Source organism: Microtus oregoni, unplaced genomic scaffold (assembly GCF_018167655.1).
Source record: "Microtus oregoni isolate MIOR12 unplaced genomic scaffold, Mior012 000001F_ref0000356, whole genome shotgun sequence".
NCBI lineage: Eukaryota > Metazoa > Chordata > Mammalia > Rodentia > Cricetidae > Microtus > Microtus oregoni.
The window spans coordinates 33,832,153-33,851,165 of NW_024543060.1; the positions used below are offsets into that span (position 1 = coordinate 33,832,153).

At 42.9% G+C, this 19,013-nt stretch overlaps 1 protein-coding gene across 1 annotated transcript in view; it reads right to left on the reverse strand.

Moving 5' to 3' along the window:
* Positions 1–19,013, reverse strand: part of Klf12 (Kruppel like factor 12) — a 379,112-nt gene that overhangs the window by 19,592 nt on the left and 340,507 nt on the right. Inside the window, exon 7 of the mRNA XM_041666771.1 lies at positions 10,591–10,748. Within this exon, the coding sequence (XP_041522705.1) occupies positions 10,591–10,748 (158 nt within the window). The remainder of the gene's footprint in view (positions 1–10,590; positions 10,749–19,013) is intronic.

The following is a 19,013-nucleotide window of genomic DNA, read 5'->3' on the forward strand; positions in this document are numbered from 1 at the left end:
AAGGGCAATCCCAGATTCCTGTCTCTCACCCTTCACAAATCTGACCTCCAGTGAATAAAGGACCTCAACATAAAACCTGGGATCATTTACTACTGAAGACTTAGTCAGGTCCTGACTGTAATTACAACTGTTGTACCAGATATGGTGCCCTGACTTGAGCAGCTTAACACATCTGGAACAGAGTATGGAGCTACTAACCTAGCAAATGTCCCCCTTTCAGTACCCGTCGATAAGAACCACCGGAAGCAATTTGATTTCAGTTGGGAAGGTTAGCAGTATACCTATACAAGTTTTGCTTTGAGGATATATTATTTTTCCAGCCATATGTCATAACATAGTTCAAAGGATCTTGATTATCTGTCTCTTCCATAAAATATTGCACTATTCATTGAAGATGCTGTCTTTTCTCCAAGGTCTCTTTGTCACAAATCAGGTGGCTGCAGGAACATGGACTTATATCTGGGTTTTTGATCTTATTTTCTTGGTTAATGCATTTGTTTATATGCCAGAATTATGCTGTCTTATTACAGTGTCCTGAAATATAATTTGAAATCAGGACGGTGATGCCTCCAGAAATGCTTTTGTTATTCAGGATTGTTTTGGTTATCCTAGGTATTCTATATTTCCACATGAATTTAAAGATTTTTTTTTCAATTTCTCTTTTGAGTTAGAGTCTTGCTGTATTACCCAGGCTGACTTTGACCTGGCATTCGACTCTTAGACTGCTCAGATTATATGCATGCACTACAATGCCAGATTCCTCTAATGAAGTCTTTCTGAAAGACCACCACATCCTGGCAACGCTGGTTCTGTTTCCTCCAGTTTCTTTCAGAAGCCTCTTCATTTACTTGCCCCATAACAGTTTCACAAGATTTCTGATGTTGTTATCTTCTCATCTACACAGTTCTTCCCAGCCCACAGTATGTGAACCCTGCCTGCCTTGAGACTCTCCTCACTCTGCTCCGTGATGGAAGCTTGTCCCATCTGAAACCCTGTGAGCAAGCACGATGATACCGAACGTGGTTTGGGCATCTCTTCATCACTCTGTCCCCTGGGCCTAACACAGAGCCCTACGCTAATAATTAACCAAATGAAAGGACTATAATATAAATGTAAAATCTAGATCATGCCGGAGTTAAAAAAGCAATCTATATTGTTTTGTGAATATATTGCTTCTGGTGTTTTCTCAATTGTTCTCCACCTGTCTTTTAGAATATATTTCTTTGCTATATTTATTTGTATTTGTGTGCTTCTATGTGGGTTTATATGTACCACATGAATGCAGGATCATGCAGAGGGCAGAAGAAGGCATCAGCCTCACTAGAACTGGAGTCAAAAGCAGTTGTGAGCTGCCTTGTGGGTGCTGAGAACTGAACCTAGATCCTCTGCAAGAGACATAAGCACTCTTAACTGAACCTAGATCCTCTGCAAGAGACATAAATACTCTTAACTGAACCTAGATCCCCTGCAAGAGACATAAGCACTCTTAACTGAACCTAGATCCCCTGCAAGAGACATAAGCACTCTTAACTGAACCTAGATCCTCTTCAAGAGACATAAATACTCTTAACTGAACCTAGAACCTCTGCAAGAGACGTAAGCACTCTTAACTGAACCTAGATCCCCTGCAAGAGACGTAAGCACTCTTAACTGAGCCTGGATCCTGTGCAAGAGAAGTAAGCACTCTTAACTTCCGAGCCACCCCTTTCTCCGGGCCCTTCTCCAGCTTAGTTTTATGAGACAGAGACTCTCATTGAACTTGAAGCTCACAGATTCAGCTAGACCAGCTAAGCAGGAGGCCACAGGGATCCTCAGTTTCTGCCTGTCTAGCACTGGATAATAGGTGCGTGCCACCGCACTTGGCTTTTATATGGGCTCTGAGGCTAGAACTTGGGACCTCACACTCCAATGAGCACATTACTGACTGGTATGTCTCCCTAGCTACGCATCTTATTTAGATGAACAGTATTATAATCTTTACAGTAATAAGCTTATTCTTAATTATAAAGGCTTAATTGAGATGAGCACCACAGACAAATCCTTTGCACATTCTTTCATGATGAATATATAGTCTTCCCAAACACAGTTTGATATTACTAATATAGTAAATTCTATTTTAGTAACAAGTATTCCTACCAGTCAGGATAGAGAGATTAACAATCAAAATGTTTGATTCTCAGGTAGAACATGAGAAAGTACAAAGGCTGGAGATAAAATCCCCCCCCCATTCTTCACTTCACATCGCTTTGATAAATGTAAAGATAAAACAGAGCTCAGAGTGAAATGAGGTCCATAAATACCTCACAGCAATTTTAACTTGATGATGTATGGGCTTACATAAATAAAAGTCAGAAGCAAGACTCACTTTGCAATGTGTTATTAAACAGAGACATTCATGGGCAGGTGGTTTTTACAGGTCTTTTAAGTGTATGTAAAAGATAACTCTAAGAACAGCAATTCAGTAAAATATGGTTTTTAGAATTAAATTCAATCAAATATGTACAATACAGGTATGGACATTTTGATCACTGTGGGTCTCAGGCACAGTTTGATTGGAGGTAGTAACTCACTGATGGGCCAAGAAAACACCCTTCCCTTTAGTGAAAACAGGTTAATATTTATAGCACTTTCAAAGCATATTGAGATAAATCTAGACTGGAAATAGATGCAAGGTTTCCTCCTTTGAGGTGGCAGTGGGTAGATCTTGTTTGCAGGGGCAGATGCCCATCAGGATGGTCATGGGTCCTCTTTCTGTGCCGCCAGGACAACTTGCACAGACAGGCATTTTCTCCCTTTGCCAGTCTCTTCCCCATGGAAGATATTTGCCGATGTGGTTGTCTCGCCCGCCGGATTTAGAACCTCCAGTCTTCATTTTTATATCTCATTCATTGGCATGCAAAGAGTTGTGTGCTGAGCAAGCACTCAAGAGCGGCTTGTCTGGTTTTATTTAGTGATTAATGCTCCTAGTCCATGTCTTCTCGCTGATTTTCTAACCAGTAAAATATTCATAGAGTGGGGAGAAAGACCAGTCACCAGACATAGCACCGGTCACCTCGCCTTGTCATGCCAAAGCACCCCAGTAGCTGAAACTAACTGGTAGGTACTTGCAGGGCAGGCAAGGGGTGGTGGCTCTACTGAAGAGATCGGACTGGCAGGTTTGTGAACTTGTCAAGGACGGAGGGAAATGACAATAACAAAGACTCTAGAGCAGCCAGGGCCTCACTGCCCTGCTTTCTCAGCTGGATCCCGGGTTAGTGTTGCCACCTGGCTCTGTTCCTGGGATTCACATAACGAATGGAAAGTATAACATGCTTGCATAGCTGTGCTTCATTGTTCGGGGACAGAGAAATGTCAGCACCCATCCATGTGGGATCTCCGTGTGCACAAGGATCCTGAGCACACACACTGGATATCCTCATCCTTCCTCTCCTTTATGCTCACATCTGGCCAGCCATCATGAATGCTGTTCTATGTGCTTCAGTTTTTCCCACATGCCTTTTGACCATCCCATCTTAATATCAGGCAGCCCACACTGGAGCTTGCTAGGGAATGGGGTGGGGGTCAAAGAGCTTCATAGGCTTGGTGGCACGAGGCATTTGGGGAAATGAGTAGACATTATTGACTGAAGACCTAGGAAGAAAAGAGCCGGGTACCCAGCATTTCAGGTTGGAGCTGGGTGTATGCAGAATAAACCATATACACCCATACTCATCTGGAGACCTAGGCACGGCTCAGGCTAGGACCAGAATGCCTGCACTGTGGCATGCTTGCTCTTTCATGGGTACCTTGTGAGTTATCTACTCTGCTTATGGGCAAACTCACCAAATATGGTTCAAGACTCTTTCTGTCCTTGTGAAATTCAATCTACGGAAATGTAGGAAACATTAATCTGTGAGTACAATCTATGAACATGGCCTTTCAAATAGAAGACTGAAGTGCCTTAGGAAGGATGTAAAGTATAGGTCTTAAGTGACTGTTTTATTCACTATGGCAATGGCACACTGAGTTTACCAAATGACGATTAGCTTTACTGTCAAGCAACTACAAGCTGCACATATTAAATCTATTAGAGTGCCAAGTAAAGGTATTTAATTCTAGCCATATGCTCACAATGACCTATACGTATAGCTGGATCCACTTTAGCAAGAAACTACTGAATGCCTATGGTATGGTATCACGGTATTTACTTGGGTTATAAAACTGATGTCCAGAGTCATACATATGCAATGAGACTTATCTGTGTATAAATCTAAATAAGAAAATCTAAGATTCCCACACCTTAGCTAGCTGCTCTAGGCTTACCAGTTATGAGCTAAAGATCGATGCAAACTTTGTTCTTGACTTAAATTTCATTTCAATTTTTTTTATTTCTCAGGACACTTTGCTGTAGTCTGGGTATGATTTGCACCCTGACATTCCCAGAAACATCTGGAAAAACCAAACTCAGGCTGAAATCTAACCCTCACTATGAGACATTTAAGGGCAGAAGACTTAAGATCTTCTGAAAGTGTAGTCTACGGATGGGAATCGTGGTGAAGGCACCACATAAAGTGGGTCTTCTAAAAAATCCTTTGTGGCTTAGTCTCTCACACATTCCTGGCTCCTGCCCAGTGCCAGCCAATGCAGGACTCTGACACCAAGAAGACTACCATCTGATGTGGGCCTTCAACCTTGACCCAACTACAATCATGCTCAACCTCATTTCTTTACAACTCGCCTAATCTGTGAAATTGTACTATCAGCATCAGAAAACAGACCAAGACAATTATACTGCTCATATTCAGGAAGGCTTTGGTCGGGACTTGCAAGCTCCTTACTAAGAGAAGATCCACCCTGAAGATGCTCAGTGAGGACTCAGATGGGCTCAGTATCTTCACCAGCCTTATGCTTTATCTAAGAGTTAGTAGCTATTGGAGGGGGGAGTTGTTCTGAAAAAGAGTTCAGTGTACCATGAGCTATTCATTAGTGACACAAACATCAGAACAGGATTGTCATACATATCTGAAGGTAGACCCAAAGGCCACCAGGACAAACAGCTGCCACTGAATCTCCCCCAAGCCACTTTAGAATCTCATTCAGGAAAAAAAAAAATCGAGAAGTCAATTTCAAAGAAAGAAATCCATGAATAGCAGGACGAACTGATGAGTCAAGGGAAAAGTGAGAAGCCGTGGAATCTGCAGCCACTTAGGACCACCTAAGTGTGTGGGAGTGAGTGTGGAGCTGGAAGTGGCTCCCGAGTGCATCAGCACATGGAATTTATAAACAACAGATGATCCGGCCACAGCACATGCTTCTTTCACCAGGGGAGGTGTCATTAATTCGTGTCCAGTTTCTTTTTAAAGATAAAGTAGAACAGATATCAGAGACTGGTAAGTTGGCGTTGGTTACCAGTTTCAAACATCCATAAAGAACCCCTGATGAAATCGGATAAATGAGAAATGTATCTCCCTCAAGTTCAGTAGCGTACTTTTCATGTAAGTTTTAATGAACATTAAGCAAGGCTGGCCTATTAAGCCCAGATTTATGAGAGAGGCACAGTATCAATTTATAATGTGAAATATTTCAAATATCTCAACTCATTTGAAAGAGAAAAAATATATATGCTAAAGTTACATTTACAAGCTCGGTTTGCAGTTTAACCCTGTCTTTCACTCATCACTAAACTAAAATGTTTTGTGAACACAGACAGACATGTCTTCTTTAGTACGTCACACACAACAGCTGAGTCTAGTGCCCCATCTAGTGGTTGTAAGAATTACTGACAGCTGTGTGTTAAAACCAACACTGTAGAAGTTACTATAGCATTTAAGCTTCCAGTGGCTCTCAACCTTCCTTATGCTGCGACCCTTTAAAACAGTTCCCCGTGTTGTAGTGACCTCCAATCATAAAAAGCATAGTTTTGGCACTGTCTTCAATCATAATGTAAATATATGCTTTCTGATGGTATTAGGCAACCCCCGTAAAGGGTTCATTTGAGCCTCCAAAGGGTCTTGAGAAACACTGTTTTAACCAATATGTGAGCATTCTAGATTATACCATATTTTCTTTAAAAAAAATGCATGCTTAGATAATTTAATATTCCATACACTATCTTTAGATGAAGAAAATCTCCATTAATTTAAATCTTCTGCATTTTCATTTAAATATACTGTATACCTCACTGAGTGGGAGAAATACCCAGTGCAGAGGAGAGGATAGGCCTGCTGGAGGAAGTGTGACTCTTGAGCTACATTTGCTCTTTGTGATGCAATGTGGCCTCCACAGGGGTCGCTACAGCATTTCCAAAAACTTGCTAACATCCTGTTAGGACCTAAACTGCACAATAACAAGCTACTTTTAAATTTAAATGCTCTCCTCCAAACACTTCTTTAACCATGTGTTGATTGCTAATATCTCGAAAGGGGCCTTTTTCTGCAGCCCTACAAATATTTACATCTTTAATTTAAGGAAATTTAATTAATTGAATTTAAGGACACACACAACTGATCAGGCACCAACAAACTGCAGAAAGTTAAAGTATCAACAGGAAAATGACTGTGACTTCCTTAAAGAAAGTTTCTCACTGCAGCAAGGTCCCCTCCCATAGCGTGCTTGGATTTCATAAGTCATCTGTTATAATCCCAAACTCCACATTAAGTATTATTGGTCACACATAAGGATCTTACTCAACATGCCTGAAGCAAAGGTAAGGCTAAGAAGATGTTTATTAAAAACATGCGAGCCAGCCCGAATTTCTATAGAACCAGTGTTGATTACATTTTACTCACCAAGTTGTGAAATCTTGTGTATAATTATAAATTACAAGCTAGCCTGGGATCACTTGACACCAGTTTCAACAAGTTCACCAAATTTGATTCTTTCTCTCTATTGGACAATAATGCCACTTTTAAATGTCGGTTCAAGAGACTATGACTGCACAGACTAGAGTGGTCCCTTTAATACCAGGGAACTGGTTCTCGCCTCATCCCCAGGCCCTTTGGATAGCATGCAACCTCCACGCATCTTCTTGTATCCTTCCGATAAGATCTCGTTACTTAAGGTAACCGATACAATGCAAATACTTCCCACAGCTGTTAGACACGCTGCTGAGGGAGCGCTGGCAAGAGAAGCCCACAGAAGTCGAGCGCAGTCCAGGTCTAGTTGAATGCACAGAAGCAGAACCTTTGGATACAGAGGGCTGCTCTAAGTAATTCTGTGCTCAGTGAGTGAATGGATTTGATACATTGGGGGGTTTGAGCAGAAATCTAGCAGGGATATTTTGATGCAGGCTAGAGGCAGCATAGTTAGCTGTTTAAAAGACCCGACAGCCTGCCACATGGGGGGGAGGGGTATTTTCTTTGCATTTGTCATGTTCAATCTGCCCATGATGAGCTGGCAAAGATGGAGACACTAATGGAGAGAGATGGGAGGGACCATTCAGATCTTTCTAGCGTATTGAATTCAACACGTTACAATCAAGTCACCATGGGGACCTATAATACTTGCTTTCTAGATTGGAAAAAAACTATAGATAAACTCCATGCCCGAAAATATTCTAGCAAGTTGTCCTTTGTCTCCAGATGTTGCCCCAGCATCACTCCCAAGGAAGTCATTTCAGGGATGGTGCCAGCATTCCAAGTCAAGCAGAAAGTCCTCCATTTCTACTGCAGTGGATACACTAGACCTAGTTGGCAGCACTCCTTGATCGAGGTGGCCCTACGGAGTCAACTCACAGAAAGCTTCAGTGCAAATTGTTCACATTCAGAGGCATTCATAAAGAAGGTCTCCTCCCTCAACACATAAGGACCACAATGTTTCCTTAAGTCAATGTGACAAGGTACCGCTAACAAAATGGGGAGTATCCGAGCTGGAGATCAGAAGGATGCTGTGGCTCACAGTAGAGTCGAGAAGACCATTATAGCTGGTCGGGGACAGCAAATGCATGGTCACTCGAGGGAGCCCCATTCGTCTGGGCTCCCCAAACTGCACCATAAGAGATGGATGCACACTGACAAAGAACAGGCCTCTGTCTTCAAATTCCACAAAATATCTTGCAGGCGAATAAACAGCTAATGCAACCTAGCGTTGGGGCAGCTGTGTCTGTGTGAGAAAGATCTCAACAGCTGCAGCTACTAGGTCGCCACACAGACTGAGCAAGACACAAGATGCGCAAGTGTGCAGGAAACAGCAGAGTGGCAACCTGCTCCCGTGAGAGGTGACAGGCAAGGGCTCCCTCTAATTCTGTAGTTCCGTGAGAGGCCACTGTGACCTTCAAAGTCTATGAGGTCATCTTTTTAATAAGTCAAGCTCATTAATCCAGCTTCAGCATTCGAGGTTTACGTTGCTTTGAATTGGGGTGAATACATGACATCGCTTCTCCTCACTTGGTATGCATCCAAACTTGTAAGATGAAATCCAGCAGTGCTTGGGAAATAAGTCCTTTAATTACGTGTGATTAAAAACCCTCCTCTCTTCTCTTTCACTGTGTACCACTGGATAAGCAGAGCAGGGGTGTCTATGTGGAAATGAGGCTAATATAGATTGTAGAAATCTCAAGGAGAATAGGAGCAGCCCAACATATGTGATGATTCACTGAAGGCAATGTGTGTGTGTGTGTGTGTGTGTGTGTGTGTGTGTGTGTGTAGAAATTGCCCCACAACAATCAGTGACACGGTCCCATCACACTTGCTGCCATTATTTCTGTTTTTCATCTGTTAATAGAAGATACATGTGGACCTCTATGTCTTTATGTTCCTTTTTTATTTTGCCTTAATGTTTAAGAAGGTGATTTAAAAACACTCCAGTGGGCTGAGGGTGGAGCTCAGTGGTCCATCCCTTGGCGGCATGTGTAATTCTGTGGGTTCAGTTCCCAGAACTGCAGGAAATAAATAAGCGGACCACAAAAGTAAAAGTAGTGCCTGAGAAACAGGTAGAAACGTCTCACGGGGAAGTTCGCAATTGAAGGATAGGAGAGAGCATGGAGTTAATTAGAAAGGGGAGGGGGTTGCGATCAGAGGTGAAGTGTAGGACAGATGATCAGAAACCATAGACTAGCAAAAACTCCAGTTCCAAGCAATGGATACCGGTCAGTAGGTTCCAAAAGACCGGTACAAAAGCACAAGCAATTGCCATTTCTTCAGCAGCCTCCCTGTTTAATTGGGGTTGCTCTCCATACAAAGATGCTACTTTTCTCTCAAGTCACAGACTGCCAAATATAAAGCCCAGTGGCAGGTATGGGAGGGACATTTCTCCCTGAGTTGATCAGGGGTGTCTCTACAATACAAACTTTTGTCATTGTCCTTGGATACCCACCAGCGCTTGGTGGTAAGACCCGATTGCTAAAGTCATCACAGACTTGGTCACAGTGTATGGAGAAACCTAGTTAGTACAGACCAGGAAACTTGCTTCCTATTGGCTAGCTGTCATAGTACTGGAAGGTGAATTACCGGCTGATGGGGCAGCGTGAGTCACCAACAGCTTTACTCAGTTGTAAACCCTGTGAGCCTCAGCTACACCCAGCATGACAAGATACGTTCACGCATGCTGAAACTCTGCTTAGATCCATAGGCTTAAAGCCATTGCCAGCCCCTGTAGACAGCATGCATGATTAAAGTCTCTGGTTCATGTCTTTGTGAACAGGTGTAGCACCATTGGCTAAAGAAAATGCAAACATGGCATGTTTACACAACCACACAGGAATCTGTTCCATTTGGAATTTCCTGTGAAAGAACCATGCCAGCGTCTGCTCTATGCCAGTGATAGACACTGGGCAGGGCTTGCTTGGTCGTGACCTGTGTCAGCAGCAAAGCCTATGACTGTTTTCCTGTCTCATATGCTTCTTTGCATACCACTGACTCCTATCACCTGTCACTTGTCTAGGGATGGCACAGTCATGGTGGTCCCTTCTGGTGTCTTCCGTGTCTTGCCAGTAGCTCCCATTGATGGTACTCAGGCACCCAGGAGATGCCAGCTGAGGGCCACACAGCACACACACACACACACACACACACACACACACACACACACAGGACCTGTGGGCAGTGGCTGATAATGACCATCAGTGCTTTCTACACAGGTGGACCCCAGGTGTCTGGAAGGATTAATAACTGAACTGTTGCAAACTTGCGAATTGCTTGCATCAATTGCTTTTCTCCGTTAGTATTGGAAATCCCCTCCTAATGCAACAAGATTCTCTATGGAGAATCAAACTGGATTTAACTGGTTTTAAAAAATACTGCAGTGCTTTGTGCATGCAAATTCTCAGGTTTATTTCTCTGATACTTAGGAGGAATAACATTGAAAACAGAACGTACGTGACCTAACGATGGTGGTGGGTTAGATGTTTGCTCTAAGGAAGGGAAGGATTTTGTTTGGCTTGCTGTTTGAGGTGCGCTGTGGATATTTTTAAACTCAATAAATTACATAATTATTATGTGGCTAAGTTGATCACCAGAAAGATGATTAGCTCATTCTGTTCACAGCATTTAAGACGTGTACATAAGACAGACAGAATGAACTAAATTCAAAATATGTCAGTCACCGACTAATGACCGGGTGAGTTGTCATTCCTCAGTCCCCTGACCCCCACTGAGAAGCCCACGGGAGCTGTACCTGTGTGTGTTCTCCGGTGTGCCTTCAGGTGAGAACTTTTTGTGTATACTTTGTTGCATCCTTCAAAGTCACATCTGTGAATGCGCCGTTTCCTGGAGTCCGGGGATTCTGATCGTCTCTGGCGTCTTGTGCTCTCAATACTAAATGGTGAGATTGAACTGAAAAAGAAAGAGCGCCATTACAAGGAGAAGCACAGCCCTTCATCCGGGGGCTTTCAGGCTGAGAACGTGGTCTTGGACTCTGCGGCCTCATGGTCACTATGGCCATATACACTGCCGTCATCTCCTGGATGCGTCTCGATAGCTAAAGAAAGCAGCATGGCTACTCTTCGTTAAAGAGTCCCAGGGAAAGAAAGGCAATGCGGACAACAGCAGACTAGGCACAGTGATGAGGGTGTGTGATCTCAGCAAGGGAGAGACTGAGGCAGAAGAAGCTGGTGGCCAGCATGGGCCACATTCTAAAACCTGTTTCAAGGAACCCAAACCTACCAAGCCAACCTAATGGAACAAACCCGAGTAGAAGCAGAGGCAAGAACACAAATATCCCTTATCAGTGCTGAATTAACAGCTCGGCTCTGAATGCCTCGTCTTTCTAGAGAATGTTTTGGGAAGCCCTGCTCTTGATAACATCAATACGACCATATTTAATAAGAGGGGCACCTGAACTGCACGCGGCATTATAAGACCATGCGAAACCACAGTACGCATTTCAAAACAACTGAGGTCAGGGTGAAAGGCATGGCATTAGCACATCAACACGGTGACTCATGACAGCAATTTCTGTGCAGAGAAACAGAGAAACGCACTTGAGATTCAACTTTCCTACTTGGTGGGTTCTTTTTTTCAGGTGGGGGAGTAAAGTGCACTGTCTTTAAAGATTAGCTGTACTATTATGAGAAAAAGAGACTTTAACGACGAAGTTTGGCCCAGACTTGCATGCTGTTTCACTTTAATGCCCAGTAGAAAAACAGGATTAGTTTGTAATGTCAGGTAATTCATTTACATGTACCTTTTTTCAAACCTTAATCTCTTTTGATTGAGACAGAAAGAACATGACTCATCTTTTTATTAGCAACCCATGAAGTTCTCTAAAATTATAATGAAATAGGATAAAGAAGCAATCATCCCCGTGTCTTCAAGTCACATTTACCATTTCTCTCTCTCTCTCAATCTCTCTCTCTCTCTCTCTCTCTCTCTCTCTCTCTCTCTTTCCCTTTCAGGTTTTTCCCTGTTTTGGTTTTGAGATGCCTTTATTATTATGTGTCTATTATTAGTTATTCTATATGGCTCTAAAAATCAAAATTAAAATTAATTTGTGGGGGGAGTCAGGGCAGTAAGATGACCTGGCAGGTAAAAGCTCTTGCTATTGAGACTGATCCTTAAAGTTCACACGGTGAAAGGAGGGAACTTGCTCTTGTATGCTTCCGTGATCAAGCCATGACATGGGAATGCACACCTACGCACAGATATCACCCCACAGAAAATAAATGCAAGAAGTTTTCATTAGCAATCCAGCTCTTTTAAGAGCTCAACACTACAGATAGAGAGGCCCCTTTGCTCTTAAATTATCACCTTGATTCTTTGTCCTCTTCCCAGAGAGAAGCCACTGTCCACTTTCTTTAGATTTTTTCCAATTTAAACTTTTTTGTTGTTATGCATTCATTGTCTATGACACTGTGTTGCACGGGTCCCCCTAAACACAGCTCGACACTGTGATGAGCACATCTCTCCTGCATCCACCATCTCCTTAGTGTCTCCCCTCCTCCTGCTAGTGCCTCTGTTCCACTTCTTAGTATCATACATTCTTTCTAGTCATATATACTTAAATATATTACTATACACATATTCACAATCATAGAAATTTATAATATGACTGTAGGATCTTAATGCCTCGTAACTCATGCCAATGACATCATTGTGCAAACTCTTCTATCTTTACCCTCAACCCTCCACCTTTTCAACAGGAAGCATTTGAGCTTAACCCATGAGGACACAATACTGTAGTTCATTTCAGTGAGATGCTATCTGCCCTAACTTATCAATTCTCATGTGTGTTTCTCCACATTTGAAACTTAAAATGAAGCTGCTTCTTGCAACTGGTAGATCATTGCAGGATAGCTGGCATCATTTTCTTTATTAGAGGCACATAGAGTAATTGCAAATTTTACAGTGCCCATTTAATTTCAAAAAAGAATTGTTCAGCTTTTTCTGCAAAGGATTAGGTAGTAACTACTTTATTTCAAAGCTAAGGACCATAAAGTCTTATGCTGTAATTAATAAACTCTAAAATTCTCTCAGGAAGGCAGCTATAGACCATATGGTAACAAAGGAGCACGGTTTCAATAAAGTTTTCTTGAGAAAAATAGTGTAATTGCCTGCATGTCATAGTCTGCTGGCTCCTCAATTATGGATTATAGAGATTGTTTAACAAGCGCCGCTACACTTTAAAACCCCATCTCTTCAGTGACAAACAGGGCACCACATCCTTCCATTACTCTAGCCAACTGGTTTCCAATGTTTCCTTTTAACTATCTTTCTGTTTATTTTTTTTTAAAGTGTTTTTTTTTTTTTTCTAGTCTACAAACAGGAGATTAGGCAGCCAAAGCTTCAGAGCCGTTAGGATCAAATATAAACACTGTTTATCAAACCTCAAACAGTTTAATTTGAGATCCACACTAGAGCAAAAGAACACAGGCTATGCTGGGGTGAGCCCCTTTCTAAAGCCTTCGTTATCAATCAGTGTGGATCTGTGGTTTTCCACGTCATTGACTCAGTTGCCGGGGCAGGAGCCTATTGTGAAAAGAGTCAAAACAACGAGAAGGAATAGCTTCATTCAGTCCTCAGAGTGACTCCATCCGGGAGCGCGATTCCTGTGCACAAGAAAGACTGGGCGTGCCCTGATATGGCGAAAGCAATTCATTTCTTGAATATGTAGCCGTGAAAATAAGCATAGATTTTGGCACTAGGAGCCGTATGGAAGAAAGTCCTTTATTGCGTTGTGTGATGTTTGACATCTTTCACGAACCAAGACAGTGATAGTATTTGTTTCCATGAAGTTCAAATGTAAGACCTATACTTCCTCATTATATGCTATTTCCTACACATGAACATACAGAATATTATGTCACCCCACACCAACCCAGCCACACAGGTTTGCCTCTGGTTGACTTTAGTCAGTAATCTTGCTGAGAAATTGTGTATACCAGGAGAAATAAACTTAAATCTGAAACCAAACCAGCTACCAAATGGTCGTGAAGGGACCAGTGAAACGCGGCAGAAATATAATCCATCCACCCGCTAACTGGGTGGCGGGCAGAGATGACAGAGGCTGCTGGGTGGAAGGAAACGGCTTCACGGCAGCTTTGAATTTAATGAAGGCAAAGACGCTAAGTGGATGGCCTTCAGGCTCAGCCCTTAGTCTTTGGTTTTCCTCATTCTGAAGTATACTATTTTTTAAACGTTATGAAGAGCAGCCATGTAAAGGAATCGGTACAACAAAAACAAGGTATAAAGTGTTTTTGAAAGGTGTCTGATTGAGGGGTGGAATGTAGGAGAACTGGTTCTGAGGGTGTCCAGTGGCCCTTTCTTTGTCCCTAATTCCCTGTTCTCAAGAGCGCAGGCTCTGTCAGCAGATACAGAGGAAGCACCCTTGAAGCTGACCCTTTCCTGCTACCAGATCTCCTTTGCAGGAAGGTAGTGGGACTGTGGCCGAAGAGGACCAAGCAGAATACAGACAGAACCTAGCTAGGACATCCCAGTGTTATGTAGGACTGGACTATCTGGAAGCCAGGGGGTAATCCACAGTTAGCGGGCGCAGGCAGAATTTGGCTGAGCCAATTCCATGACCAAATTCAGTACCATGTAGTTTGGCATTTATTTATGCAGCCTACGATGTTGTGAGCATTTAAGGAATGAATCATAAGGAAGGTTTTCCTGCTTTATTTCACATATAATTTTGGGTGGAACAATGCTTGTTTGATTGCTATGTCTTCAGATAACAGAAACCCGATCCCCACTCCTTGGCCTCCTTCCCGAAGCTTCATATTTTAAATGGGGCTGGATATCGGGGAATCGGGGTTAACTATCAACAAACGCACGCATGTAAATGTCACTGTTCATGCCGCAGTTCGGCAACATGACGTCCTCAGACGCAGCCATGCCCACTGTGAAATGTGTGTCTGAGATTGGTAAGAGAAAAGCAGATTCTCTCCTGCTGGCATCCAGGTAAGTAGGAAGGGCTACAAGGGTAACCCTGATCCCAGAGCACTGCCCTGTGGGATCTCATTCTGGGACTGCCTGTTATGGGGCCCAGACATGATAATCTAAGTCTGGGTAGGTCACGCAAAGGAAGGTCTTTACTTCCAACCATTATCACCTGGGACTCTGGCCATCAATAAACTTAAATAAGAGGCCTGAGCCTCAGCAGTTTACCCTGAAGCAATACCTGGTAGCAGGAAAACACCACACACTGAGATTACCCTACCCCTACCCAAGAGCAGACCATTCAAAGGAAATGCCTGACACTCTCACCACTGTAGATAGGATCACCTGCCAGCACACCTCACCAGGACACCCCTAGACAGATCTCAGCCAATCAGGGGTCCTGAACCTCAGAAACCCCTCGCCCCACCTCTACTACTATAAAAACCCTATTCTACTTGAGATTGGGGCTCTCTGTTTATGCCAATACGTTGGACGTGGGGAAAGTCCGAGTTTGCAAACTTGATTAAAATAAAAGCTCTTTGCTTTTAGATATGGGACTCGGTCTCCTTTGTTGGCTTTTGTGGCACGGATTTGGGCATGACACCTGGAAGCAGGGGTGTCTGTCTCGCAGAAGGGTTCTCCGTCCCCTCCCAGGGTTTCCACTCTACTCTTCATGTGCCTTATTCCAGAGCAATGTGTCCACCAGTTACACGCCATTATGGCTCCCAGCCGACGTTCTGCTTCACAAGTCGGCTTGTCTATTTAAGAATGTAAATGTGCGAGTTACGAATGCATGGTAGGCACAGGATTATTTCAGTTCTACTTAGCAATAATCTTTATGTTCAAAATTGCCGCGATAAGGCTGTTGGTACTACGTTTGCAAATTCAGGACTAAATACATCAAGAGCAGTGACAATAGCTGCCCAGATGGCTCGGTGGGTAAGGTCAGTTGCTGTGCAATCCCAGAGATCTGAGGTCAACACCTGAAACGTACTTAAAGGTGAAAAGAGAGGCAATTCCACAAAGCTGTCCCCGGATCTCCACACGTACGTGTTGGCATATGCACCCCCGCATACACATGTGCACATGCACACAACACACAAACACACACACCACCAGCACCACAATCAACAACAACCATAATAAATAATTATATATATTAAAAGCAATAATTCATGTCCTCTCCATTTCCCAGGAGGCTGGCACACTTAGAGCAGTTGATGCATGCCTGAGGGGACTTCCAAGAGCCGCGTGGTAATTTTGGAACCTGAGAGAACAAATGAGCAAGTCATGCCTTCAGCAGCAGCGCGGTCCTGCTTGGAGTGGCAAGTTAAATTAGAATTAAATCCGGAGAGGCCGGGAAAGTCACATTCAGAAACAGCTCCATTGAAACGGAAAGAGCAGCATGGCGGCCGTGAAAAAAAATCAGGGTTAACTGTACTCAGCAGGTAATAATAGACCATTTGTCAAGAGTGACCTCGGCGTGATGAGATGCCCTCCGCTGAAATTAGAGTTCCTAAAGGAGCTAAAAGGAAAGAGAGGAAGGAAGAAAGGAAAGAAGAAAAAAGAAAGAAGGAAAGAGAGGGAGAGAGAGAGAGAGAGAGAGAGAGAGAAAGAAAGAAGAATAAAAGGGGCCAGGACATCCTTTCTATGCTAGGAGGAAGACACACATATCAAGACATAAAATTAGGAGGAAAAAACACTGGAATTGACAGCACACACACACACACACACACACACACACACACAATCACTGCTGAGAACATTGGTCACAGTGTCTATTTACAGAACGCATAGAACGCTCTGCTCTGCAAGTTCAAAGCTATCCTGATGTTCACACCAGTAGTGTCCAATCTTGCAAAGGAAGAAACTGAGGCATCCAGAAGTGAAGCCAAAAAAAAGTCAGAGCACATGTCCAGCTGTGGACCCCAGAAGCTGACTTTGGAGCGCAATGCCAGCTGTTACTTCACACTTCAGGGGACAACGTCTTGGACATCACAAACCAGCATATGAGAAAGTATAAAAATAAATAAATAAATAAATTAAATATCACTAAAACAACAAAATAATACTTACCACTTAAAGTTTTGCTCAAATCTGATTATAAAAAGCAGCAGCACACAGGACCATTTCTGAATGTTGCTTGCTCCAGTTGAGAACTAGAAGGCAGACTACTCTGGAAACACTACAGGGAGGTATAGGGTACATTGCTATTATTCTATTGAATAAAACACTTTAACGTTTTACCATGTATCTATTGGTTGATTATGGATGGGGTTGCATCAGATGGTGTCCATGTGTAGGTCAGAGGACAGTTTGAGGGAGTTGATTGTTTCCTTCAACTATGTGGGTTCCAGGAATCAAACTTGGGACTTTGGGTGGGGTGGCAAGAACCTTACTTACAGAGTTATCTCACTGACCCCAGAAAATACTTTCTTAAAGTTGCAGTAAAGTGTCTACTCACTTCCAGGGACATGTTTTCTAAAGGCAGAGGCTTACGGTGGTGTGAATCAAGGACCAGTGATGAGCCCGGTCCTTCCCATCACTGCTGTCTTTCACAATGCTACCCCAAAGCAATCTGAGATGGACTGAAGCAAACGATAAAGTTGCCTTAAGGAAACTGGACATGTGCTTTAGAAAGGACATTTTCTACCATTTCCAGTTTATATTGAATAAGACATTGAGAAAGAACAACTTCCAAGTCATTGAACTAAATCACCACCTTGGTAACGCATTATCAAAGTCACAGATGACCAAGACAATGCTTAAGCTAACCAGAATTTACATCTTACAAGGAGAGAACCCCCCTCCCCTCTCTCTCATACACAAACACACACACAAATGAGGATCCTGGCTTCTCCTTAGCCACCAGGCAGCTACAGATGTCTCTTCCACAATGTAGCAAACAGGTTCTGCTTCCACCAAACTGAGTCCACGCCTTTCCTGGGCTGTTAACTAGGAAAAGGTGTGATTCCTCCTACCCAGGAGACTGCACCCCACCCCTCTCTCCTCCATAGCACATCCAGTCGTACAAAGTCCTCTCCTTGCTGCCTGTAGTTCCCTAACCGATCCAAATTCTAAGATCTGAAGCTGTCACTGTTTCTAGTAGCTATGACTCAGAAATCATCTCACTTCATGTTAGAACCTGAATTTAATATTCTCCCAGAATGTGTACGTTGAGAATAACACGTGGTCTAAATCGTCAGGAAGCTCAGTCTCACAGTCGCAAACTGAACTCCTGGCATTTTTCCGGCTGAACAGAATATGCCTTGGATGCATTTCTAACTATTGTCTTCATTTAATAAACAGAATCTCTTACAAAGTTGACAAGAAGACAATGGCTTTAGGCGTGAGTCCCTTGAGAGACCGAGGGACTGCGAGTCTATTCACAGTAGATCACGGTTGGCTTCACTGTGAAAGCTGCCACAAAGAACTTTCCCACACTCTTCTCTAGACCATCTACTCGCTACTAGCTACCATTGGCCAAGCTCTCTGCTTTAGACGCTTCATGTTTTAGCAAAGTAAGATGAAACTGTGTCAAGAAATGAAATGCTTTTAAAAACTAGATATAATTATTATATTTGTTTCACCAAACTTTTATGATCCAACTGACTAACAGTTGAAATGATTGTTTCTGAACAACAAAAGGAAGATCTCTTTTAGATTGCATCTATTCAGCCATCCACTTCTGTGAAAACACTTCATGCACTGCAAAGACTCTACCCCCCAAATCACTTCATAATACTGGGTGAAACATCTGCTCTTGACTACTATGAACTTCCAAGCGTGAAGGACACACCCTAGCATGGGAGACAGATAATCTGCTTAAATATTCAGAAGGGCGTTTCTACAGAGAACCTTCAGAAAGCAGAGACGTTTTCGGCCAGGAGTTGTACCTTAGTGGATTGTGAGAACGTAAAAAGAAAAAAAACAAACCTTCAGGTCAACATAAAATCACAGGTAATTTTTTTAATCCAGATGCCTTTAAGTCAAGCCCCACCCTATCCATCGTGGCCTACATCCTACTGACTCCTGCTGCCTTATTTATTAACCCTCATTTATTTATTGTTAGGGATTCAATCCAGGGCCTCTTGTGTGGTAGTCAAGCATTTTACTACTGAATTACGGACCAACAGAAGAGCGGGCCTTCACGTCTTTCTTATCCATGTAGTTTTTGAACATACCTGGTTCTGAGATTTTCTAGAACCAAGATGGTTTAAG